Raw genomic sequence first — 25174 nt, forward strand, 5'->3', positions numbered from 1 at the left:
CATATACACACATATGTACATATATACATATATACACACACAGATATATAAATATACACACACGTACTTGGATGCCTGCCTGTATACAAAACATACGTATATATACAAAACATATGTGCGTGTGTATATACACACTACCATATGAATACGTGCCCCCAATGAATAGAAATATATGTATACATATAATAAATATATGTATACATGCATATACATATATTTATAAATATATATTATGTGCATATGCATAAGAATATGTATATGCAAAACATAAGTACACAGGTATGCGTACATATAGAAAAGAACATATAAAAGATTAGGTATATATACAAAATTATACATAAACATATAACTATATATACAAAATTTGTATATGTATATACAAAACACACTATATGTATAGGTAACATATRCATACACACTTGCTAAAAGACATTCTGAGTAGCAGGAGATGAGAAGTGGCAGGCACAGATTTGTGATTTATTTATATCTCTATGTATATTTGTATGTATTTATATACATAGGCAATTTCTTACACAAAACACAGCCATGTGCAGATATATGTGCACATGCATATGATATATACACACATATTTTATATTTATGTGAAGCGTATCTCTCCAAACAGATCAGGCTTCTCTGCTTGGTGCCCCGAGATCTGTCCAGCTCCATCAATACTCACTGAATTCCAGCTTTTCCATGACAGACAGAGGAAAAAGCAACAGTGTCTGACGCAATTTAAAAGCCGTGTCCCCACAAGGCAACCAAGTAACCGTTAATGGTACACGGTAGGCAGGAATTAGAGCTGACAACACACGCCGGTTTTCAAATGACYGATTTTCCCCCCTCACTTTAAAGCCCCAGGAGCTGCGCAACCTGCTTAGAATCATGGATGGAGCCAAAATGGGCATTTTTTCCTGCGTGGCCTCAGACAAGTCAGTCACTCCTGACTGTAAAACGAGGGCAACATGTTGCTGTTTGGCGGGGTCACGGTGAAGCCCCGCGTGCGGCTCAGGCCGCGTGGGGAGGCCCAGCACCATGGGCGGGAGGCGCTGCCGCGGGTTTCGGGATCAGGAACACAAACCTGCAACAGCCATCCCGGATCCGGGGCTCAGCCCCGTTCACACAGCGAGGGGCCCGCCTCATCCCGGCCTTCCTCATCCCTGCTTTTGGAAAATCAGTACTTGTACGTTCAGCAAGAGATTCGCGGGAGAGCACATGGCAGCTAGAGGATGGCCTGCAGATTGTCCCAAAGGAACCCAGGTCACAAACCTGGGCAGATCCAGACACAACATCCCCAYACGCTCACCCCTTTCCATTCAGCAGCACTCACAATCATCTCCTTGCCCCGCTTCATCCCCTGGAGGCACAGGGAGATACAAGAACTGCCATTCCTTCATAAACCCAATCTTGCTGTTGTCCGAGCATGGTATTTGGAACAAAAAATGCAGAGAATCAGGATTATGAGTGACTCGATCAAAAAGTGACTGCATTCCTTTCACATGTGTTAAAAAAGACCTTTTCACACGTGTACCGAAAGCAAACCCTGCATTCTTACGTGTGGGATATGAGAATGACTGCTTCGTTCATCTCCTCTATTACTCCCAGCCCGCTTTCCGCACGCTCCTGGGCTGCCAGCAGGAAAGTCAGAGCGGGTGTTTGCAGCTTAGCTCGCTGGGAGCTGAGGCTCTAGGTGTCTGGATAGCAGGGAGCGGTGTTTCAGATGGCACTAGAACTGAAAAGTTACAAACTACCTGTGTGTGATCCTGTATTTTCTTGCTCAAGAGCAAGGCAAAAAATAGCTGCTCACATGCTTCCCAAAGAAAACCCTGGTTTCAAGGGTTAAAGGAATTTGCAGTCTCTAACAGATCACAAAAATTCATGTAACTTGTGGTAAGCTACTGATTAGGTTGCAGAACCGTGTTTAGTAACCAAAACATCTGGATTTGTCCCCTGGACTTTGTGTTAACGCAGGCGTCACGCTCAGTTTCTGGGAGTGGATACACAACTCTTGCCTTGCTCTTGCAGCTGGAATTAAAGACTTCTCCTTGTCTTTCCTCAGGAATCTGCCAAGTGCAGCCTCATGACGTGTTTTGTACCAAGGTGAAATGTGGATAAACCCTTCCCTCTAGTGGTATGTCTGAGGCCTTTACCCCAAACAAACCTGCTGCTGGGGATTCCTGGGTTTGCAATAGGCAACAATTTTCAAAGGCTCTGCACTCCCTATATCTGGCTGTTGCTATTTGGAAAAGGCAGACACTATTGCACCTAGGAGAATCCCAGGTGACGCCTGCAATGATTATTTAAGGTATCATTAAAGTCCTTCCTATTAAAATATAGTAAGGGACATTAGACTTTCCTTGTTTTCCTCTTTCAGCTCCACTGTTTTGCAGCATTAAATAAGTGTCCAGGTCTCCCCCGACTCCTCACTGCATCAGACTTGCACTACCAGCCCTTGAAACGTGTGCCTGAAGGAAGGAGCTTGGTTTGCTCTCACACACTGTGCAGAGCTCTGGAAAACTGACAGTCGTCCCATGATTATAGTGCAAAAGTGCTAAGCGGCTCAACTGGAAACTCCAGGAAAAAGGTGCATTATTCAGCTGTATCGGGGGTGAATCACTACCTACAGCTTCTCAACACCATTTACATGAGTACTTCAGTCAAATGCATTAGTAAAAATAACACAGATCAAGAGCTTTCTACATTAATCATCACGCAAAACTGCTGCAAATTAGTCCTGGGACTCAGCAGTGAAACTACTTGCTGTAGGTCAAAAGAGCTGCAGTTTGGCCAGAAAAACACAGTGGTATTTTCATATTTCACGGGTCAACTAGCTGTCCTCATATCTGTATAGCCAATACAAACCCAGAAACGTTAACATTTTTTTTTAGAGGGGACCACATTCCTATGCAATGCTAAGATCAGTCATTTCCACAGCCTCCCCCACAAAAGAAGAAAAAAGAAAAGTGGTAAGAATATCAGAAACTGCTGCTGGACAGCATCCTGGACTGGTGATATTATCTTAAATTCCTTTAGCCTCCCAATTATCAACTTCATTGATTGTGCAGGTCTTGCATTAGAGCAATTGGAAGACTAAAAGTCTTCTGTGTTTTCCTTTTTTTTATTGTGCTGGAGGAGAAGAGAAACTTGTGTACAGCAGGCTGTGAAGGTCCAGCCTGCTGCCCATTTTATCTGCCCATTTGTTGGAAGTTATAACCTGGAGACACTTTAGGATTTAAATGTAAATGTGCAACTTCAAGTCTCGCAGTTTCTTTGCAAAGCTCAGTTAGGGAAAGGATCAATTAAAAAGAAAACAGCCCTTGGGTTGAGGTTTAAAAGTCAATACACATTCACTGTCAGCACAAGTGTATAGCACCAAGACACAACTCAGGACTGAAATTTGGTCTGTGCTATCAAAAAGTAGTAATTTATGTATACTTAAAAATGAAAACTTTGGGCAAAGCAAGGACTTTCATGCCAGTCTCAAGCCTGATGGCTTTACTCGATGGGATTCTTCACTTCAGAAGACTTTGTTCTTCCATCAAGCTGTACCACTGAGAAGAGAAAGAAAGAAAGAAAGAAAGAAAGAAAGAAAGAAAGAAAGAAAGAAAGAAAGAAAGAAAGAAAGAAAGAAAGAAAGAAAGAAAGAAAGAATATCCTGCTTTTCTTTTTGTTCTTTCTCCTAAAGAAAGAAATCTCTCACTAACATCAGAGGGATCTTATTTCTAAGTTATGTGGGTAATCTTGAATGGTGAAGCTCTCAGAAGCACCTCTACAAGCATGTCTTGCTGAAGGATCACTGGTCATTACTTTGTCTTCTCACCCTGGAAACTTCACGGCACTCTAGATAATGGACATCTAAATGGGTAAGTAAATGTAGAATAGCAAAGATACTTCTCTGAATTTATGGCTGCTAAGATCTGAATCCTCTCTACATCAGAATTCTTCTAGAAGTTCTGGCAAGCACCCACAGCATAAAACTGAACGAAAAGTTTGAGTTAATATCCACATATCAACAGGCATATTGCGTGTCTAACAATAAACCTGTTTATGTCCAAGCCAGGCAGAGGCTGCCAACACCACACCTTAAAACATGAAGAACAGACCAAACATTTACACGATACCAGACAGGAATGTTATTGTGCTCACAGTAGGCATGAAATTGCCTCCTGCTTTGCTGCTGCACCGTGTCTCCTAGCTCCAATAGAGAAAAATATTCCTAGCTCCCTAGCAGCTCCTGACCAGAGCATGAAGGCAAAAAACTCTTTCCATCATCAGCTCCTGAATCCTTTGGTCCAGGATAAGGGGCTAAAGGGCTGCCCATAGCAAAGAGATGTTCTCCTGTGATCAGTACTGGCTGTAGTTGAGTGAAAACCTCCATCATTTGAATCCAGGTAAGGAAGAGGAAAATGTAAAAGGTAAGAGAAATGGGCAACATATTCAGCTGGGAGGGGAATAAAGCTAAGGGGTGAATGTATATGCATATTGTTTCTCCTCAAAGATGCTAGATTGCCAGCTTTGACCTTTCTCCTCTGGGCTGGTGCTTTTTGCCCTTGACTTCTCCCCTCTGCTGTGTATGCATGGACACGCTCTGACACCACCAGACCATTCCTGCTAAGGGAATGGATAAAGAAGCTGCTGCCAAATACTGTTCAAGCAGTTCCTACCTCAAGTGTACATAAAGCAGGGTTGCTCTTAAACTGTTGCCAGTCCTTTTGGTAGTCTCAGCTCACCACTTCTCTGGTCCACACACATCAGCTTCATCGAGACACCTTGCAGGGCAAGGGAAGAGGTGAAGAGCTTTGCCAGCCTCAGTGTAACGTCACACTGAAACCAGCTGATGTCCAGCCTTGCCAGCACATTCTGATGATGGCAGTGCCTTCAAGATTTTCTGGGGGAATCATGTTTTCCATTGTTAAAAAGATAAGTCACTAGAAGGTGCTATAAGAGCACTAGTGCTAAGAAGCCTGGCAGTAAGAGATCTGCAGCAGCACTGCTGAGCACTGGCCACAGTGACAAACCTGCTGAGCATGTTTAGCCTCAGATACTCCTTAAGGCCCCACACGAGATTCACCAAAACATTTGGTGCTCAAGAGGAAAAAAGTCTGACAGGAACATGATGTAAAGCAGGAAAAAGCCACCACCAAGCAGCAACTGCCAGTTTTCCCATGGGGCTGAAATTATTGCTTTTCTCTGGGGTTTTAAGAATAAAAGTGTCTCTCAGGTTCTCCAGTCTACTCACTGCACTGATACTTTGATGAGAACAGGTCAGTAATTTGCAGAATTTCAAATCTTTTCATCCTAAGTAAGAGTGAAAGGCAACTAAAACAAGATGCATGTTGATTAGATGTTCTGGATGACAGTAACCAAAAAAAAAAACCCCATTTTTTTACTAGAGGAAAAAAGAGATTTCTAAAAGGAAAAATAGATTTTACTGGGGAAAAAAAAAAAAAAAAAAGGAAGTGCAAAGACTTTCAAAACTGCCTATAGAGTCAAACCCATATAACTCACTTCCCAGGTGAACTCAGGTTTCTAAAGCAGTCTTTCAACACCCTGAACATCTCCTTCTTCAGTCATCCTCCAGGCTTTCAGGAACCATTAACAAGTTGCTCAATAGCGAGCAGCGAGCACAGCAAGGGGCAAACCTAAGGCTTTCAGGATTTTGCAGTATTAGAAGCCTTTTGTTCAGGAGGGTCTTTGAGCAGAGTACACTCCTACATCTTAATCTTGAATTTAAAGCTACAAAGTTTTGAGGCTTATCCTGAAAGCATTCTGCTGGGGTGCATAGGGAATCTCGGGTTATTTCCCCGCTGAATGGAATGGAAGAGAGTTTTACCTGTCGTTTGGACCACTTTCCCGGAACACTCTGAGAGATGAAGATCAAAGCAGTCCCAGGTCACCCCAGCTTGCCTTGCCCCAGTGAAAGCACTCAGAGGAGGCGTCGGGGTTCAGTTCAGGGCTGGCGAGCAGGGAGAGCCTGGGTCGATCCGCACAGCACAGCCACAGGTGAAGGGCTCCGTCACGTCCCTGTATCTCTAATTTGCCCATAATGATGTTGCCAGTAATTACAGTGCCTGCCTCATATACAACACATCACATGGTGGCATTTCTATAACATTTTAAGGTTCTCAGCAAATTCAGCCAAGAACTCTCTTAATAGCCTGCCCAAACATCCCATTTTCGCAGAGAGCATTAAAGAGGGCATTAAGGGCACTAGAAATTTTCCTTGGAAGTGACATTAGTAATTCTGAGCTTTCAGTTACAGGTTCGGTTTACTGATCCGAAATGAACATTGCAGCATTTGTGATGCTTTCACATGCTGTGTGAGATTGCAGCACAGGTTAATATCCTTGACTGAGCTATCACTTTCATCTAATACACTTTGCAACAGAAGAAAAAAGTATCAGGCCAGCTCAAGATGCAGGTTAGCTGCTTCTCAGCAGCAAGCAAAGTATTCAAACCGTGTCTGAGTCCAGAGATGCCAGTAGGTTTTGTATAGAGTGGTATTTGTATAACAAACAAGAGACTGATGATACTGAAGGCAAGTGCATCCTTGCCTACTACTCAGCTTCCATTCCCAATTAGCTATAGACAAATTGCTATTTATATTTAATCAGCCCCTGAATAGAATGGGTAGCTAATAAAAGCAGGCTATAAGACTAATGGCTTAAGAGTTGCTTGTTGAGACTGATTGAATTCACTGAGGAATGGGATAGACAAGCTATTTCTCATTTCTTTGAACTGTGTACTTTTCCTTGCCACAGTGATGGAGTCCGTCATCCTCAGTTTCTGGTTCTCATTCGTCAGCACAAGAATACAATGTTTGGGTTCAGCATGTTTATAGATCAAAGTCAGAAGCCAAACACAATTACAGTTTGCTTTATTTTCTTTTGTGGAATTTGGTGGTTGTCCTTGAATGACACATTCCTCGGGTAGCTGACATGACATCTAGACTCAACCCCATTATTACTTACAAGTGATCAGCAGTGTGACTTCTAGTGTCTAGCTGAGAAGCAAGTTTTGTAAAAAATGAAGTCAATCATGGAAAGAGTTTTTAGGAAGAGCTCAGTGCAAACACTGCAACAGGGGCTAGCATCAACTCTGCATTCCACGTGTGATTGATGATAACACCTTCCACTTGCCCTCATCTCTGTTGATACAAGAGCAAAGGTCCCGTTTCATAAAGGGTCTTCATATACTTGTGTTGTGTCAACTCCCCTCTTTTAAAGCAGAACCAAGTCCCCCAGTCAGTTCACAGCACGGCAGCAAACAGCTGGCCCAGTACGAAGGAAGAGGGTGGGGAAGACAAAACTTCAGTTCAGCTTTACCAGAGACACTTTATGTTGTGAAAACGTGGACTTACTTCAAGATAATGACAATCTCTGTTTAGCAGTGAAGGTGTTGCATTTATTATTTGATTCAGAAAGTGAAGAAGAACATCTGCTTTCAATAGGTAGCTCCCAACCTCTGCCAATTTTCCAGTTTTAATGACCAAAGCCTCCTTTCATACCAGTGGGCAGAAAACAAGAGACATACACCCTATGACCCTACCCAAAACATTCATTTTTAGCCCTGCAGTCCGTTGAAGAACAGTGAGGCCTGAGTTTCTGTGAGGATTTGGCTGAAACAGCAGATTTACCAATGCTGGAAATGGGTTGATGAGGTTTTCATGTACAGGTCAGTGCCCTGACATGCTTGAGATGTGTGCCCTCTGCCCTGTTTTAACTTAGTGAGTTTTCAGGCCTTGGAGGTTTTCTGATGCTTTCCTCTAGTGTTTGCTGGCAAGTCTTCATAAAGCTGCTCTTCATAAGCACCATAAAGGTTACATTTGCCTTTTTCACAGAATGGTTGAGGTTGGAAGGGACCTCTAGAGATCAACCAGTCCAACCCCCTGCTCCAGCAGGGACACCCAGAGCACGGGGCACAGGGCGGCATCCAGGCGGGTTGGGAAGATCTCCAGAGAAGGAGACTCCACAGCCTCCCTGGGCAGCCTGTGCCAGGGCTCTGTCACCCTCACAGGAAAGAAGTTCTTCTTCACATGGAGACAGAACTACCTGTGTTCCAATTTGTACCCGTTGTCCATTTTTCAAGGACTTGCCATCTTCAGATGACTTGTGTGCTTGTTCACCCATGATGTCTCCTGCTATACCTTGACAAAAACCTGCACGTTTCTACAACAGATTTTTCATACTTTTTCTGCTGAAGCAGTAGTTGAGCTATACAGATGATTCATTTCCAGTGCATGAGTCTGCACCTACTTGTGTTACTATAAAGACTGCAAAGCATGTCAGCCATAAAATACCTTAAACACGTTGTGACTCAGTGCCCCTAAAGTTCTTTTTTTTTTTTTTAATTTTAATGGTATTTTAGAGGGACTGTAACAGAAAGGGGCTCATTAGAACAGTTCGTTGTCTCAGCAACAGATTTTTACAGACAGAAATAAATTATCAGATTATTCAAGCTTAATGTTGAATTTTAAATGGTTTTAATTGCTTTTTTAAATCCACATTGAAAATCAGGACTGGGTGTAAATTAGGATTTACATCCCACTTCTTAGGAGGGGCTATCAGAAGCTTACAAAGGTGCAAAGTTGGTTAACATTTTAGATATAGAGCCAAGATATCTGAGATGCTAGCCTCAGAGTTGGACCACTTTTTTTCCAAAACTACCATTTCCAGTGCATACAGAGAGAGAAAAACACACAAACAAAAAACAACCATTGGGAACCACTGTGGGATAGCACAGGGAAGGGACAGCATCTTCTGTGGCAAGCAGCAGCACTGCCCAGAGCCATGGGGCTATTGTGGTATCAGTAGTCTTAGTTCCCAGGAAGAGATGCCAGAAGGAAGTGGAGCTGAATTTTGGGCAGTAATATTCCCTTTATAATGTGGTTTGAATTTTCAAATGAGCAAACGAAAAGCGTGTGTGTCTTTTGAAAGTTGGTAAGAGAAGGGAAGTTTTTAATCTTAAGGAAAAAGTAATGGAAAATTGTGGTGCTGATACACCTTGATAGATAGGATTTTTCTCTAGACAGCCAAGAAGTTGAAGTTTTAGGACAAATCTGACAAAAGGCTACAACTATATACTGGATAAGTTCAAGATTATGAAATGTAGGCTCAACTGGGTAACAAGCACAAAGCAGTCATACCTTTAAGAGAAGCCAAAACAAAGACAGGTTAGAGACAAGCTTAGGAAAGATCAAAAAAAGAAATACCAATGTTCAGCCACAAAAGACTCAAGATTTGGACAAGCCACGTAGCTGGGATACAGCTCTTTTATTTACCTTTCTACTTGGAATCACTTTGTTAGCGTTTGTTACTTCAGTCCTAGTGTCTCCCACTGGAGAAGCCATGGGTTTCTTCACTAATTAGTGTGTTTTTGTCAGTTTTGCTGGCCCCCATTTGTCCCTCCCTCTGGACACTCCTGTTACGTCTTCACACAAACCCCTCTCCTAGATCTTCCAAGAACACACGTGTACTTTATGTGCTAGCTAGCATGACACTAACACTTATACCATTAGTACTAGTTGTACCAGCACCTACACCCCGCACCACTCACTCGATACAGTTTATTATTAGTCACTCACCATGTTGTCACTATCAGCAAATACAACACTGAACCGTTGCTCAATCACACCTCCAACAATCTGTTTATCCTCCTTTTAAGACGCTACAGATCCCTTCCTTTGAGGCCCTAGCGAGCAAGATGTCTCTAATTTATTAATTAGCTCCTTACCAGCCACACGCTGTGGCTCCCTATTAGTTCAGCTGCTCAGCCACAGTAATTAAACAATTTTTAGTCTTTCGTAGCATTGCCTTAGACAGAAGGTTTCACTGTTTTGAGACACAAAAAAACTGTGATACATTCTGTTTTAAGAGTATCCTGGATGCTGATAGATATATCCCACTTCCTGCATTCTCCATTTCAGCGTTACAGCTCCCCACGGCTTCGATTCCTTCCCTCAGGCGTCACTGGTACCCTCCTGGCCAGATGTTACTGAACGGTTCTTCACCTGCCTCCTCCAAACAGGCATTTCTGCTCGGGTGCAGCGTGCAAGTGAAGTGCGTAGGGTACTTCACGCAGTCCTCCTTTGCAAGCACAAGCAAAATCAGGCCAGCAAACACATGTTGTCTCTGCTCCATGTGATGAAAGGACTGCTTCTATGTGTGAAGTCCCGGTTTTTATTAGTTGCCAACAGCTAATGTACTCACAGATTTCATTGCAATTAGGCATCTGACATGCAGAAACTTATAGAAAATGAAAACACTTTATTTTTGTTCACATAGGGCCATGATTAATACTGTGCACCAAGTATGACTAGTGTGGAAACAAAATAAAATCGTCAGACTTAGCTAGATACTTTACTTTCTGAAATATTCCCTTAAAATAAACCATGTTCATGGTAAACGGTCCTCCAGGCCCAAATGTGACACCGCTGCTTGCTCTCTTGTCTATCTGCTTATACTGTAAAGCTCCCCGCTTATGGATGTGCTCGGAAGCAGTAAATAGAAAAATCTTGCCTTTCCCAAAGGGCAAAGAGAAGCAAGGCGACTGTCCTACAGGTTGCTAAATGCTGTGCATACCTCGAGGAGAGAAGCTTCCCCATGGCAGGACCTGCATCCCAGCCCCATGGCATGCGCCTCCCACCAGCCCCCAAGCTTGTAGGCCCAAGAGCAGACAGCCGAGGCATCCACCCATCCACTGAACCCCAGGTAAAGGTGGGCTTGGATCCACAGGGCAAGGAAACGCTAACAGCAAGGCTTTGCAGGTGTATGTGACAACCACCTTCTACCCTTCCTACTGGAGAAGAGCAAAAACTCCACTTTTCTACGGCCAAAAGAGGGCATGAAATGCTCATGGGTGCGGGGTTGAAGGGCTTCATCGGCAGCTTGGTTCTCTGACACGCGAGCTGCAGGATACGTGTTCCGGGGTTTGACCGAGTGGTGGGAGCTACCAAGAGCCCAAGCAGGGGCAGCGCGTGGGCGGCAGCGCCAGCTCCGCAGGCGCAGCCGGCAGCGGCGTTGAGCACTTATTCCCCACAGACTGCACGTATACGTATGCACACAGCCAGCCATATAGATCATCACAGGCAAAACAGCACTTAGGCAGACACAGCACCATCCTGTGCCTCTTCCTGTTCTTCCCTCTGACTGATCAGGATGAAAGCTTATCAGTGGAAAATATGTATAAATACATATTTTATATATATATATATATACATACATACACACATACATTTATCTCTGGTTGCTCGTCCAGGCTTACAAATGACCCTCTGAGGTCCATTAACCATCTAATTTTCCCCTGTCTTTCCTCCACCAACCCATCACGATTTCTGCCTTTCCCCACCTTTTGTTCCCTCCTGGAACATCCTACAGCACCTTGTGCAATCCCGCTATGCTCTTCCCTGTGTCCTGCAAAGTGCTCCATTCTGCCCCTCTTCTCCAAGGGGGTTTTTGGGGGTCCCTTCAGCCGGGGTGCATCCGCGCTGCTCCATGTCCGTGGAGGTGAAACTTCTATCCTATAATTCAACTGAGAGCGCTCAGCAGCTTTCGGCATTTCACAATGCAGCTGCTAGTATTTTAGTTCCAGTATTTTGTCCTGTACTTCCCAATGACTCTTAGGATTGACACACATGCAAAGATTTTTTTTTAATGGTTTTAGAGAGTTTACGAATATTTCAGACCACAGAACAGCAGGGCATAAGCAAGAGTTTTATCTTGGGCTTGCACAGCTTATGCATTTGATTAGACAAGTGTGAAAATAAAGTTCAGATTCTTTTCAGGTGAATTATAAGAGGGGCAATGAGCACATGCCATTAGCTGTGCAGAAGAAGCTTCCACAATTTAGTGAGGTTAAGCTTTTGCAGACATTTATGTCAGAAACTGTGCCAGAGCATGGCAAATATCTGCTTGAAGCATTTTGTATGAATTAAGCTGTTCTACAAGAACTCTGTGACTTCACTTGTCTTCAGTTCTTAGCTTCACAGATTGATGGAGCTCTGTGAGGTGGTTTTCACTATCTGTTTCCTGGATTTTTTTTCAAGCTGGAGGAAAACAGACTGCAGGGATGATGCTTTTAAAAGTTCCTCTAAACAAGATGAATGCAGAGAGCTTCCTTTAATGTACTTGGCTGCAGTAGAAGGAAAGACAAGCTCCTTTGCCTCCCCGAGCTCATACTCTGCATGTTATACAGTGTTTTCAGATTAACAAGTGGCAAATGGAATACAAAGCTTAAGAGCATTTTAAGCAAAACCCTCTGGAAAAACACACAGTGAAGGCAAACTAGACATTTAAGCAGGCTGGATCTCAGGTGCAGTAATGCTGCTAGAGATGGTCTGAAGCAGCCCAGGCTTCAAGCACATGTAAATAGATATATCTGGGCCATCCCACAGGCAAGTTCTCTTTGCCTAGAAGGTGTCCCTCAAACAAGATGTGCTTTCAAACATGTACCTCTCACCTGCACAAATGGACCTGGGGACGCAGCAGCAGCCAAGCTCCTGAGAACCCAAAACATGTTGCTTGAAGCAAAGAAATGGCCAAACTCCCATGGATCCGAAGTTGTGGGCTCAGCTGTATCCTCCCGCCAGCCACCAGGAGCAAATTATGAGGAGAGGCTCTGCCCTGTTTGTGGGGGAGATCCTTGGCACAGGGAGCAGAGCCAGAGCCGACCCAGGACGGCACCAACAGCCTTGCAAGAGAGACTGCAAAGGATGTGCAGAAATCTAGACCTGATCACGAAATATTCAGCCCTGATTTCCAGACAAAACACTGAATAGGAAACCCTGTGAGGGAACAGTTGATTCCCTGTTTCCTATTCCACAAATACTACATATGGTCCTACAGTTATTCCTCAAAGACAGCCCAACTTTCAAGCTGCACACTGTACATATCAGGGTAGAAATAGGGATTTGACAGAAGTCTTTTGCCCCTCTGTAGACAAACATACTTTTCTGTCTGGTCTGTATTGTTGTACCTTATTTTTAACAGTAGAAGTTTTCACATGCATAAATATAAACTGTTTTAAAACTGTTGGTAGTGTAAAATATCCACAGCACTCTGGAGATTTGGAGAACCCTGTCAGAAAATCTCATGTGCTCCAATTAGAAATTCAATTTAATTTAAAAACTGAAAGGTAGAAAAGCATCAGGAAAAAAAAGAAAAGTTAATGCAATACTGATGTTTTAAATTTGGACAGAAGAGGGTGAATGGAAAATTTATCTTTGCCTTCTTTATAATAATACTTAAAAAACAAAAGACTATGGCTGTCAGTCATCGTTCTGTCTTTTCCTTATTCTGAAACAGAGCAAAAGTTATGTAATAATCCACTTGAATACACCATGGTGTTTTTCATTAAGATGACATTGAATAAAATGTTAGCACTCTGAAAGCCACCGAACCCAAGTTGGAGGCGTTCAGAGCCTGTGTCCGACTGCACCCTGGGGCAGCCAACAGCCCCCACAGGCTGAGCCCTTCCCTGTGAGACAGATCTTCTGAACCCTCCTCAAGAAAGAAGGGTGTGAGAATGGGACCCTCCTCAAGAGCTGCATGTTCCAATCTCTGCCCTAGCATTTGTCATATAAAGATGGATAGTTTCTAAGAATGGTGCATCATTCAGTTATTTAAGATAGCAGGGATTATTTTTCTCTGTCTCTTTCTAACCACAGAGAGATAACTTAGTGAACAGAAATGCATTTATTTTTTTCAGTATTACCTATTTGCAATGTTAGGTTACCTTCGCAGGGAATATTGCACTTCGAGGACCAGCTCTCTTATATTCCTTGTCATTCTCCTCTGCTTCTTTCGGGGTATCTTTCTCTTGAAAGGCTGTTCTGAGCGGCAGAATAAAGTCCGCTTGTCCTGGAGACAGGTTAGGAAATGTGGCATCAATATACTTTTGAAAAGCTTGTCTTGTTGCTTGTATTTCAGTTTCCAGGCTGTCCTTCCAAGCTGTCATTTTTTCCAGTTTTTGGATGAGAGTCTTCACTTGGTCTTCTGCTGCATCCAGAGTTATCATCACTTTTTCCAGCTCATGATGATGTAGAGACTCTGCTTCTCTGAGCTGTTTTTCTGTTTCACACTGGTTCTTCCTTTGTATGATATCCAGAGCAATATTCATCTCCTTATTTTTCTCTTTCTTTAACTGCTCTATGTTCTTAAGATAAACTTCCTCAGCTAATATACCTGCTTCTTTGAGTTTGTCTGAGTGCCTTCTATTTTCAAAAGAAAAAGAGAAAAGAGAGATTTGTAGGAAACACCTGCTATCAAAGATTATACATTAAAAAAAAAATATATAAAATAAATAGACAACAAGTCTATTTAGGTTACTGTAACAACAAGAAGTCTATTTAGGTTATTCTTCTTCAGCTACAAATATACACAAAATCAGAACTTCCTATAAGACCACATAAATTGAATAGCAGTGAAGGCTACTGGTGACACAGAAAAAGGTAGCTGGATGTACATTTGCAAAACATTCTAATTTTACATGTTTCTCCATTATAGTATTTTAATGATGCTTGCTTATGAATAATTAAAAAAAAAAAAGTAAAGAATTAGTTTTTCCACTAATTAAAAAAAAGTCCCAGCAAACAGGAACATTCCTGAAGAGCTGATCTTTTCATTGTGGCACAACGGGGCTATTTTGCTAGCTGTACTGTCAAAAATGTGTTCTCTTAAGGGAGAAGGCTGTTATTATTGTGAAATCAGATCTGTTTAATTACCAACGGTAATTAACTATATTACCTATATTGTGTTACTATACCTAGTTACTTACTATAATTACTATATTACTGTGTGTACAACTAGATTCTTCCCCAGTCTCTAGTTCTGCGTATAAGCACATTTCTTTGGGTTTTGCAAAGATGTCATGAAGGGCCCAATAAGCTCATGAGATCTTTATTTCTAAATACAATAAATTAGTCTTAAAAAATAAAAATAAATAAACAAAATTAAAATTAAAGAATACTTAGTTAGATTTGTGGCAGTGGCATTTTGAGACAAAATACACAGATTTACTTCTATATGCGGTGTCAGTGATAGCGGGCACCTTGCTGGTCACTTTACATTTCACAGAATCCCAGAAGGGCTGAGGTTGGAAGGGACCTCTAGAGATCATCCAGTCCAACCCCCTGCTCCAGCAGGGACACCCAGAGCACGGGGCACAGGGCGGCATCCAGGCGGGTTGGGAAGATCTCCAGAGCAGGAGACTCCACAGCCTCCCTGGGCAGCCTGTGCCAGGGCTCTGTCACCGTCACAGGGAAGAAGTTCCTCCTCACATGCAGATGGAACTTCCTATTTTTCAACTTACACCCACTGCCCCTTGTCCTATCAGTGGCCACCACTGAGAAGAGCTTGGCCCCTTCCTCCCTACATTCTCCCTTCATGAACTTATACATGTTAATCAGATCCCCTCTCAGCCTTCTCTTCTCCAAGCTGAACAGGCCCAAGTCACTCAGTCTCTCCTCATAGGAGAGATGTTTCACTCCCTTAATCATCTCTGTCGCTCTCTGCTGGACCCTTTCTAGGTGCTCCACATCCCTCTTGTCCTGGGGTGCCCAGAACTGCACACAGTACTCCAGGTGCGGCCTCATCAGAGCTGAGTAGAGGGGCAGGATCCTCTCCCTTGACCTGCTGGCAACACTCCTCCTGATGCAGCCAGGATCCCATTGGCCTTCTTGGCCACGAGGGCACACTGCTCACTCATGGTTAACTTCGTGTCAACCAGGACTACCAGGTCCCTCTCCATGGAGCTGCTCTCCAGCAGGTCAACCCCTATTCTGTACTGGTGCTGGGGGTTATTCCTCCCCAGGTGCAGGACCCTGCACTTCCTGCATTTCCAAGAACAGCTTTTCCCTATGAGTCTGTCCCTCTTTTCCTGGCAGACCGGCCCCTGAGCAGCGCTGCTGTGCGGGCCTGGTGGTTCCACTAGCGCCACGTGTTTGCGAGGCAGGTCCAAGGGAAGGCCGGGAGCACCTTTGCTGCCGGGCGGTCTCATTCCAGGCCGCTTCCCGCTCCTGCCTCCGCGCCTCGGCTATGGCCTGCATCTTCTCGTGGGCGCACTCGCGGAGGGCCCGCTGCAGCCTGTGGAGCATGCGCTGCTCCACGGCCTCGACCTCCCTCTTCTGCTCCTCCGCCATGGCCTCCCGCGTCTCGGCCATCACCTTCCTCACCGCTTCCTTGAGCAAAAAGGGGGGAAAAAGAAGGACTTCAATAATAAATCACAAGCGATTACGATGTCTTTTTTTTATGATCCTAGATGAAGAGTGGTCAGAACATAGTTAGCAGCTCAGTATGGTAACGTAACAGAGGTGACTGATGGCACCAGCAGGGAATTTTGTGTGTGTGCGTATCCACAGTAATTAACACTCTGTCCTTTATATGCTCCAACTAAAATGTTGGAACTATTTTTAAAATGCCTGTAAAAGCCCGGGTGTCTTTGTGATTACAGGCTGCCAGCTCTGGTAGTGAAAGCAGCAATTTTAGTACCAGGCTTCCCAGTTGCCTCCCTGCACAGGTCCCTGCTCAACGCTGGTCCCACGAGCTGACTGCACAGAGCCCTTGAGCACAGACCTTGCTCTGTGTTACCTGGGGCTCCTCAGCCTCTTTGGTGTCCACAGGCAAGGCACTAACCTCCTGCTCTGACCTCAGAAACAGCCTTGCACATCATCCCCGTTTTCTGTATTTCAGCACAAAATTCTGAATTTCGCTAAGTTTCGTATCTGCTCTTTATTCCTCAGGTACTGGAGCTAATTTTAGCTGTACAAATAGTGTGCGTAAATCCCGAGCAAGTCTACAGAAATATTTAATAGGCTTACAGAAAAGGATCCAACAGTTAAACAAGAGGAATTGATGCTCTACCAACTATCCTCAGCAGATGCTACGACAGCAAAAGACAGAGCTTTCTTGGAATACAGCTCCCTATAACAGAACGGACTCTGCCAAAAATTTAAGACCACTGTAAACCTCACTGCTTTTTCTTTTTAAATGCCAAGCACATTGCTTTGGCTGTTTGGCAGTATAAACAGACAGCTATTTAGGAACTTGTATAAAATAAATTTCCAAAGCAAAACACTCCAGCAATTCTCTGCGTGCACTTCAAGCTCTGGGGGGAGGCTGCAAGGCTAAAGATGATAGTGTTAGACATACTGCTTAATGCCTCACTGAAGACAACTCAGATGCTGTATCGGTAAAAAAGCCCTGTGAAGCAGTGCAGAAAGTAAGAAGGCTCCGTTCCAGAACATAGCCGCCTTCCTTTCTCTTAGTATGTGTCCTTGAGTCTTTTCTCGGATATTTAAACAGCCTTGAAAAGCATATGTTGAGTATGCATAGAAATAAAATCTAGAGATGTGCTTAATTTAGAAATATGTGTATATTGGTACTTTTCCTCCCATTCACCCCATCCAGGCTGCAGGCTTGGCGAATCAGTTAAATGCCCGCCTAGCTTTGATGTGAAAGAAACTTCAGAACAAACTTAAAGTTAAGGCCATACATTTAACTGCTCTTAGGAAATACACTTAATCAGGTTAGGTGGCTACCTGAATTAAGGCCCCAGAGTGAAATGTCCAAAAGGTAACCAAATTTCATTCAATAAGAAAATACGAAACTTCCTGAGAGTGCACGAGAGAACTAGGCAGATCAAGGTCACATCCTACCTGGCACAAGTTAAAAAAACTTACTAGTGCAAATCTTTCAGGCCATTTGCTTCACCTGACACTAAAATTCAAATCAGAGTTGAATTAAGATCATGCATATGTGCAAACATTAAAAACAATTAAAAAAATGGCAGTCTGGATTATTGCAAAGATAATACTGTCATGACGGTTATTTCCACCATAATGAAAGCAAACCTGTTCATACCCGTAATTCCTTTCCATGTTTTTGTTTAAGGTCTTGAACAAATGCATTGTGGTTTGTTGCTGCCTCTTGAAGTGCCTTCTCCACCATAACTTCTGTGTGCATTTCGGCCTTTAAAACAAGCAATTATTTGAATATAGTTGCTAACATTCTACTAAATAAAATACTATCAAGATGAGGCAAAGGTTATGTATCCAATAGTTCTGCTATTTTCCTTTTAAAAAGCAGAGCAAGATAAATTTAAATGCAGAGGATCAAATGCGTTTTGGTCCATTTGACAACATTACGGTGATTCCTGTTAAAAGCTGCTCCCAAAAGAGCACTGAGCCACCACAGTTGTAACTGCTACATGTATATATAATATAAAGAGCAGTTTGAGAACCTTATATAGTGGCATGTGGAGCAGTTTAACCAGCTGTTATCTTTTGGCTGCTTTAGAGGCCATTTTCTGAACAGATGTAAAATTTGTTATAATTCAGGCTATGCTATGTGGAGATGGGGAACTGGGGAAATCTGTGCAGATCTATGGACAAAGCACAAACTGAAATTAATGGCAGCTCCAGAGCAATAATCTCAAAGATTTTTATCCTCTCTTCATGCTAGAATGAATAGTCCAAAGAAGCATCATCATTTAAACGACAGCAGTGCAATTAAATTTACCTGCGACCAAAGTTCAGCCTTCATTTTCTCAATACGCTCCTGTATCTCTGCTTCCTTCTTATTATGCAGCTCCTGCTGAATGCCTGCTCCAATCTCTGTACAATCAACACAAATGGGTCGTGCACAGCAAACAACCACAGAGAAAATAATGTAAAGGGAGAGGGAGCCTTCCTAAGGCCTTCTGTGTGTGTTTTACATTGTTTATGTCGGCAAAGTCCTGAGGCCTTGTGAGATGAGCACAGCCTTCATTCTCTGGCTGTGCTTTCAAAAGCCTTGGTGCTGTTTCAAACAGAAACCAGACATTCCCCTCTTGCAAGGAGCATTAAGTAAAAAGCACAGCTCGCTTTCAACAGAACTTCCTCCTGCTGATTGGAAACCTCTGTAATAACTAGGCCTAGCGTGTAAAGTTGCCTCATACTCTTGCTGCATCCTGAACACGCAAATGCTGCCATATGTTTTCCGTCATCCTTTAAGGCACATTAGGAAAAGCAAACCCCAGCTTTGCAGAGTGCTTGTATCAGTACGGCATCCCACTCTTCAGAGTCAGCTCTTTGTTTAGCCTTTTTCCCACAGTGAAAGTGCTAGCTATGTTTAAATTGTTATTTTTTTAAGTTGCACTCTGCACAGCTGTAACTGGCAAGGAACTAGCAAGGGAGAACTCTGGTGATTTAAATAGAGCTTGTACCAGGCCCTGACGGAGTTTCAAGATAGGTCACTGGCCAGGGTCAGATAGGAGCGGGTAGGATTCAGGATCGAGGATCCCAGCTGGGCCCTGCTGCTGCAGGACGGGGGTGATGCTCACAAATTTTAGTGCAGTCAAGTTCTTTGCAATCTGTATGAGCCTAGAAAACATTTGCACGTGCAAATCTGAATGCCTTCATGTACAACAATGTCGTTGGCCTGATGGCCCCACCAGACGTGCTGAAGGAAAGTGAAATTATTTCTTATGGAAATGTGAATGCTTCCACAACCCTGAAAACCAGATAGTTATAGCAGCCTTTCCAGAATTCCTGCATCTCAGATGGCAAGGAAAGGATCTCAGAAACTTACCCAGTATATCCTGATGAGTGTAATAGCGTGTTTTGAAAGGCTTATACTCCCGAATCCGATCAAAGGTAGCAGGGGAAGGTGGCGTTGATAATATTTTTGAACAGAGAGCGCAGCAAACAAAGGAGCCAAAATCTGGGTTTCTGATCATTGTGGTATTCCAGCCTTTTTCTGTGGCACAGTGGCTAAAATGTCAGGACTCTGTTCTGGATAGCTCTCTCGCTGGCAGGCAGGCAGGCTGCTTATTGTTGCGACAGAAAGCACGCAAGCCAGTGCAGAGAGAAAAGAAACCATTAATCATTATTTTTCTCCCCCGTTATCCGAAACATTTGCCTTTGGGTTAAGATTCAGCCATGCTGACAAGTCAGTCACATGCTGCAGGCAGATGATGAGGGGGGTTTCTATAAAGTGACCCCTGTTCAGCCTTGGTGCGGCTTCCGACGTGGCAACTGTTACTAGGTAGAGCTCGCTTTGCTCACAAACATCGCAGGTAAGCGGCCGCTTGGGACTTATTGCTTTTTTCTTTTTTTATCCTGAATGTCAATAATTCCCATTCTAGGCATGTCGTCATCTGCAGAGATTCAAGAATGGGCACTAGTTACTGTTTCAGATATTTGACCTCAGCATTTTGTTGCGGTAGGTGGCAAAGAGCATCATGAGCAGATGACAAAAAGCTGAAAAAAAAGTCCCTGCCCAGGAAGTTATTTTGACTTGCAGTTCCTGTCAAGCCAGTTCTCATCTCTCATAAACGTTTATTATGATACTGAAGATGGAATTGAGAGAAACAGGAGAAATTTTATTGTGTTGCTTGCCTATCCTCTGTGCGCACAGAAGAGCTCTGTCTCCAGAGCCCCGTGAACAAGTTTTGCTGTTGACAGTTTTGCTCGGGTGGGGATTTTTGCTTTAATCTCAATATAGAGTTTTTATGTGTATAAAATAGGTACTTCAAACAACAAATCCCCATATTAGTACTTCAGCGTCTATTGATTTCCTACATTCTTCTCTGCGTTTGCACTTGTATAATAATTGAGTTTCAATTTTTAATAAATAATTTCTGTAATACTGAGTTACCTGTCTAGCAGCTAGTATGAAGAATCTTAAACAAAAGAACAAGTGTAAACATGCGCTCTTCCTCTGGACAGGACTGTTCTGGGTCAGTCCGGTCAGTGGGGCACTACTCCATCCACCAGCTCACAGGTCCCATCTGAGAGCCATGTTTTTACAGCGTCCATCAGCTGGACTCTGCCCAGATTAGTCCTAGGCCTTCCTCCTTCCCCTTTTTTTTTCTCTGTAACTTGCAATGATCCATATTCAGTTCATGAAACATAATTCAACATTTAAGGGAAACCAAGCTTTTCCCAAAAGGCAAATTTAGGAAACATTTAAGGAAAACAAACCTCTCACTATTCCCAAATATTTGCAGATGGCCCATTGGGCTTCTGCCTGCTTTGCTGGAGGCCCCGCGAGGCAGGCAGGCCACGTGCGCAGCACCTCACGCACCCGGTAAACGCCACCACATCCCCTCGTCCCCTCCAGGCCCGCAGCCAATTTGGCCCCTCCAAACCATGAGGGAGAATGCAGGGAGGAAGGGGACAGGCTGTTCTCACTGGTGGCCAGCGACAGGACGAGGGGTAATGGCCACAAGCTGGAGCACAGGAAGTTCCGTCTCCAGGTGAGGAGCAACTTCTTTACTGTGAGGGTGACAGAGCAGTGGAACAGGCTGCCCAGGGAGGTTGTGGAGTCTCCTACTCTGGAGGTCTTCAAAACCCGCCTGGATGCCACCCTGTGCCTCATGCTGTAGGTGTGCCTGCTTGAGCAGGAAGGTTGGACTAGATGATCTGTAGAGGTCCCTTCCAACCTTGAATATTCTGTGATTCTGTGATGAGCAGCGACTGGGCTTGTTCACATTGATGAACTCTCTTCCTTATGTGCCCATAAGGATGCAGTGATTGCAGACTTTCCTATTTGAGTTCAGTGATTTATAATAAATTAGTGTTATATAATGTGCTTTGCAATTTAGAGAAACACAGTTATTGAAATGCAGAGTAGGAACACAAAGTTTCACCCTTAACAATGCTTGACTTCTCACAGATTTCCATCTTCTCCTACTTAAAGCTCTTTCAAAATCGCCGTTTTTTCTGCTCAGCCCCACAGCCCCACCCATCCCAGGCCAGGTCTGCCTCATGCAGCAGTTTAGCCGCAGGTGTATTCTTGTTTCAGATCTTTTGATGACAGCTGAGACAACTGATAAAAAAAATGGTTAAAGCAATTGCACAAGTCTCATTTCCTCAGGAAGTCAGGGAAAAGGTAGTTCAAAGGAGAAAGAAAGGATGTCAAATAATAGTAAGGGAGAATCCAAGGATCTTTTTGGTCTGTATTTTACCATTTCCTTCATTAAATACAACGCATCAGCAACATCTCTACCAAATCTAACATTACCTTTAAAAATATTTCAATTGCAAAACTGTAATTGTCAACTTTCAGCAGAACAAAAGATTATCTTTTTCACAGATGATGTAATACATCTGGTATTAAAAAAAATAAAGGACAAACCCCTTGCTTTCACCTTAATCAAACAGAGGACTGAGTTGAACTACCAAGTGTATTTCTGTGGCATTTACTACTCTCGTTTGCACATCAAAGTCAACTGTGTCTCTACTAACATGCTTACGAGGGTCCCAGGCAGCAAATCTTAAAATCACGTTACTGTTTATCTTAATTACAATTTATTTTATAGGGGAAAATTTAAAATGGAACTTGAATTGGATTATATGGCAAGAGAGACACCCATTATTTCAATGGACAGAGGAAACAGTGGTAGTTACACTGAGAATCTCTGTGCCTGATTTGCAGATATCCTTCCTTCCTTCTTCAGTCCCACTTGGAAGTTTTCCTCCGCATATATCTGGATCCTTCACTGTCAATTGCTTCATAGAGGTCATTTTTATTCTCTATTGTTGCATGCAAATAACCAAGGTAGGCCACGCAGAGGGTAATTCCTACAAGCCCAAATGCCATCACAGGCTTGTTCTGTCAAAAAAAAAAAAAAAGATTAGTATGCACGTGTACTCAAAACCTTTTAATCACAAACATTTTCAGTTTTAGATTAGAAAGGGAAAAGTAGTCTTATTTTATCGTTTACAAAAATCATCATTGCTTTTTTTTGATAGACTGATGCGAATGACTTGGATGAGAAGCAAGAAGGGACATGTGACTTTATGACAGCAAAAGGAACTCCTTCTGAAAAGGAGGGCCCTCCTTTCCAGGAGACAGAACATGCTATGGAGCACAGCGCTATCCCTTACGGATCACAAATGCTGCCTGAGCATGAACTGGCCAAACAGTTCCTGCACATGGCTGTTACTAGTGAGACAACGCACTATGCTCCTGCCAAGTGACTGTATTTCTCTGAAACAGATCATATATTGTTGTCACAAAGTCTGAATTTATTTTATAGAGAGAATTTGACCCAGTTTGGCTAACTGAACTGAGTTCTGTACGTGCAAATAAAACCAGAGTATCACAAATTTAATTAGAAAAGCAAATATTGTAACAAGCAAATTGGCTGATATGTTTAAATCATACTTCTATCCTATGTAAAAGTCCATTTAAAGTACTCTGCCATGTCACCCTCCCTCATCACGATGGTTAATAAACTCTGCATCAGAAATAGTAGGCAAATATTGTCTCTATACTTTTCTATTAACTTTTGTTTTTTTGAATTACCACCTTATGAATATTAACGGACTGTTGGTGCCAGAGCTAGTAATAACTAGTGGATTCTCTAACAGCATGTAATCAGGTGCCTCAGATTAGTGAAATGTCCTCAAAACCTCCTATCAAACAAGATGAAACTTTTTAACAGCTATTAGCGGGTTTAATAAACAAGACAATAATTGTATATGCATATATAAGGACACAGACAAATACAGAGAGCATAAGAAAGCAAGCATGCTACAGGATATAAGGAAGTGTACCAACATTTCCACGGACTCTTACAATTTGGGTATATATAAGGAGAGGAAGACAGAGAGAAAAAGAAAAATCTACAAAATATTTAAAAGCTACCAAAAATTCTCATTTGTGATTATTAAAGAACATGTATTTTAGAATTTGTTCCCTTTTAAATATTTAAGAGGACTCATATTACTCAACCTGTCAAATGACAAGGACAGTATGCCTGCAAGCAGTCTTCCTGAAAGTAGATCCATCAGACACAAAAGGATCGGACATTATAATGGTGCAATAAAAATGGACATAAACAATATAAAATTCTGGGCACTTAACAATCAGACTGGAAAAAAACAAGTATTTTTAGTTACACTACTGTGTGGTTGGCATAACAAGAGATGGTTATATAATGCACACAGAATTGAGCTTATTATTTTAAAGCAATCATGGTTCTCTAATCATATTTAGCTGCTCCTTAAAGAGCCTCTTACAGGTTTAATGAAGAGCTCTGGGTTTACAGCTCGGAAGAGCGTGGTTGTTCGAACACCCCTCAATCCTGGGATTCTCTCTTTAGGAGTTTCATTTTCATTCGACGGTTTGGTGGAAGACATTATAATTAATTCTGAATACTTCCTAAAGACAAAATGAAAAATAGAGGTCACTTTCTTCAAACAAACAAACAAACTAAACTGAGCAAATCTGACACTCAGATTTCATTCCTCCAGCACAAATTTGTGTATATAATAACTACCACATTTGATGGTATCTAACTTTGCCACTTTAAGCACACAGGTTTACAAATCTTTTCAGTTTTGTTCTTTCTAAAATGGACCTTGGGAAGTGACGATCTTTACAGAGCAAATGCAAACCTTATGGGCTTTTCTAAATGCCACCTGAGTGATGCTTAAGCTGTCTGTGGCCCTGACAGCAGACCACACCGCTGAACAACCACAGCCACAGCAAATGTACCAGGGCACATTCTTTTATTTATTAACATCAGATGTGGCAGGGCAGCCCATGGCTCATTTAGTGTGGCCCCAAATACAGCCCCCATAGTTGTCCCAAAATTCAATCTCATTTTCTCATCAGAGGAGCAAAACACACAGAAGAGATGCCCACAGAAACAAACTGAGTGAAGGTGAGACAAAAAAGTCTTAACTGTGCTTTCTGGAGAGCTGATGAGAAAGACTGCCCCACTGTGCAGGATCCCAGGCACAACAAGGACAGCAGGTTAGCACCAAGGTCGCCCAAAAGGAAGGCCAGGGCAACCCCAGGGTCGGCCAAGGCAACCACAGAGGCCCAAAGCACTTCCACCTTAGGGCTGCTGGCCTCCACACCCTATAAGCACGAAAGCCCCATCAGCTCGGCCCGTCTCCTGCGCTGCCCGTGAGCAGGCCCGCGCCGGGGGCACCATCCTCCGCCTCAGCATGGGCTGCAGCGCTCCCCGCGGCCGCCGCTCCGCGCCAGACACCGCGCGGGGCTTAGCGCCGCGGCGGAGGGGATCACTTTTCCCGAGGGATCCCGCCCGGCCCGCTGAGGAGGGTCCGGAGGAGACAAAACGCGCACGGCGCCTGCGCAGCCGCCAACGGCTCCAACGCCGAGGCGGTTGTGCCGGGGAACCGTTAACGCTCGGCGCACCCCCGCCCCCCGCCACTCACCGCGCC

At 43.3% G+C, this 25174-nt stretch overlaps 2 protein-coding genes across 3 annotated transcripts; both read right to left on the reverse strand.

The window, feature by feature from the left end:
• Positions 1-9965: 9965 nt before the first annotated feature.
• CUNH6orf163 (chromosome unknown C6orf163 homolog) lies at positions 9966-19710 on the reverse strand. Its single transcript, XM_026038406.1, has 6 exons — positions 19563-19710; positions 18513-18607; positions 17856-17963; positions 15972-16174; positions 13732-14209; positions 9966-10085 (listed from the first exon to the last, which is right to left on the reverse strand). Exons 1-6 carry the CDS (start codon positions 19708-19710, stop codon positions 9966-9968), a joined length of 1152 nt encoding a protein of 383 aa, XP_025894191.1.
• A 2224-nt stretch (positions 19711-21934) lies between these two features.
• Positions 21935-24860, reverse strand: SMIM8 (small integral membrane protein 8). Of its 2 annotated transcripts, none has more exons than XM_026038442.1 (3): positions 24825-24860; positions 24002-24143; positions 21935-22589 (listed from the first exon to the last, which is right to left on the reverse strand). In XM_026038442.1, the coding sequence occupies exons 2-3, from the start codon at positions 24119-24121 to the stop codon at positions 22431-22433; spliced, it is 279 nt and encodes a 92-aa protein (XP_025894227.1). In that variant the 5' UTR covers positions 24122-24143; positions 24825-24860; the 3' UTR covers positions 21935-22430. The 2 variants fall into 2 exon arrangements, with proteins under 2 accessions (XP_025894227.1, XP_025894225.1); XM_026038440.1 differs by lacking the exon at positions 24825-24860 and adding an exon at positions 24630-24652.
• Between the last annotated feature and the right edge of the window lie 314 nt (positions 24861-25174).

Source organism: Nothoprocta perdicaria, unplaced genomic scaffold, assembly GCF_003342845.1.
Source record: "Nothoprocta perdicaria isolate Ctin4 unplaced genomic scaffold, notPer1 scaffold_21, whole genome shotgun sequence".
In the NCBI taxonomy this organism is placed as follows: domain Eukaryota; kingdom Metazoa; phylum Chordata; class Aves; order Tinamiformes; family Tinamidae; genus Nothoprocta; species Nothoprocta perdicaria.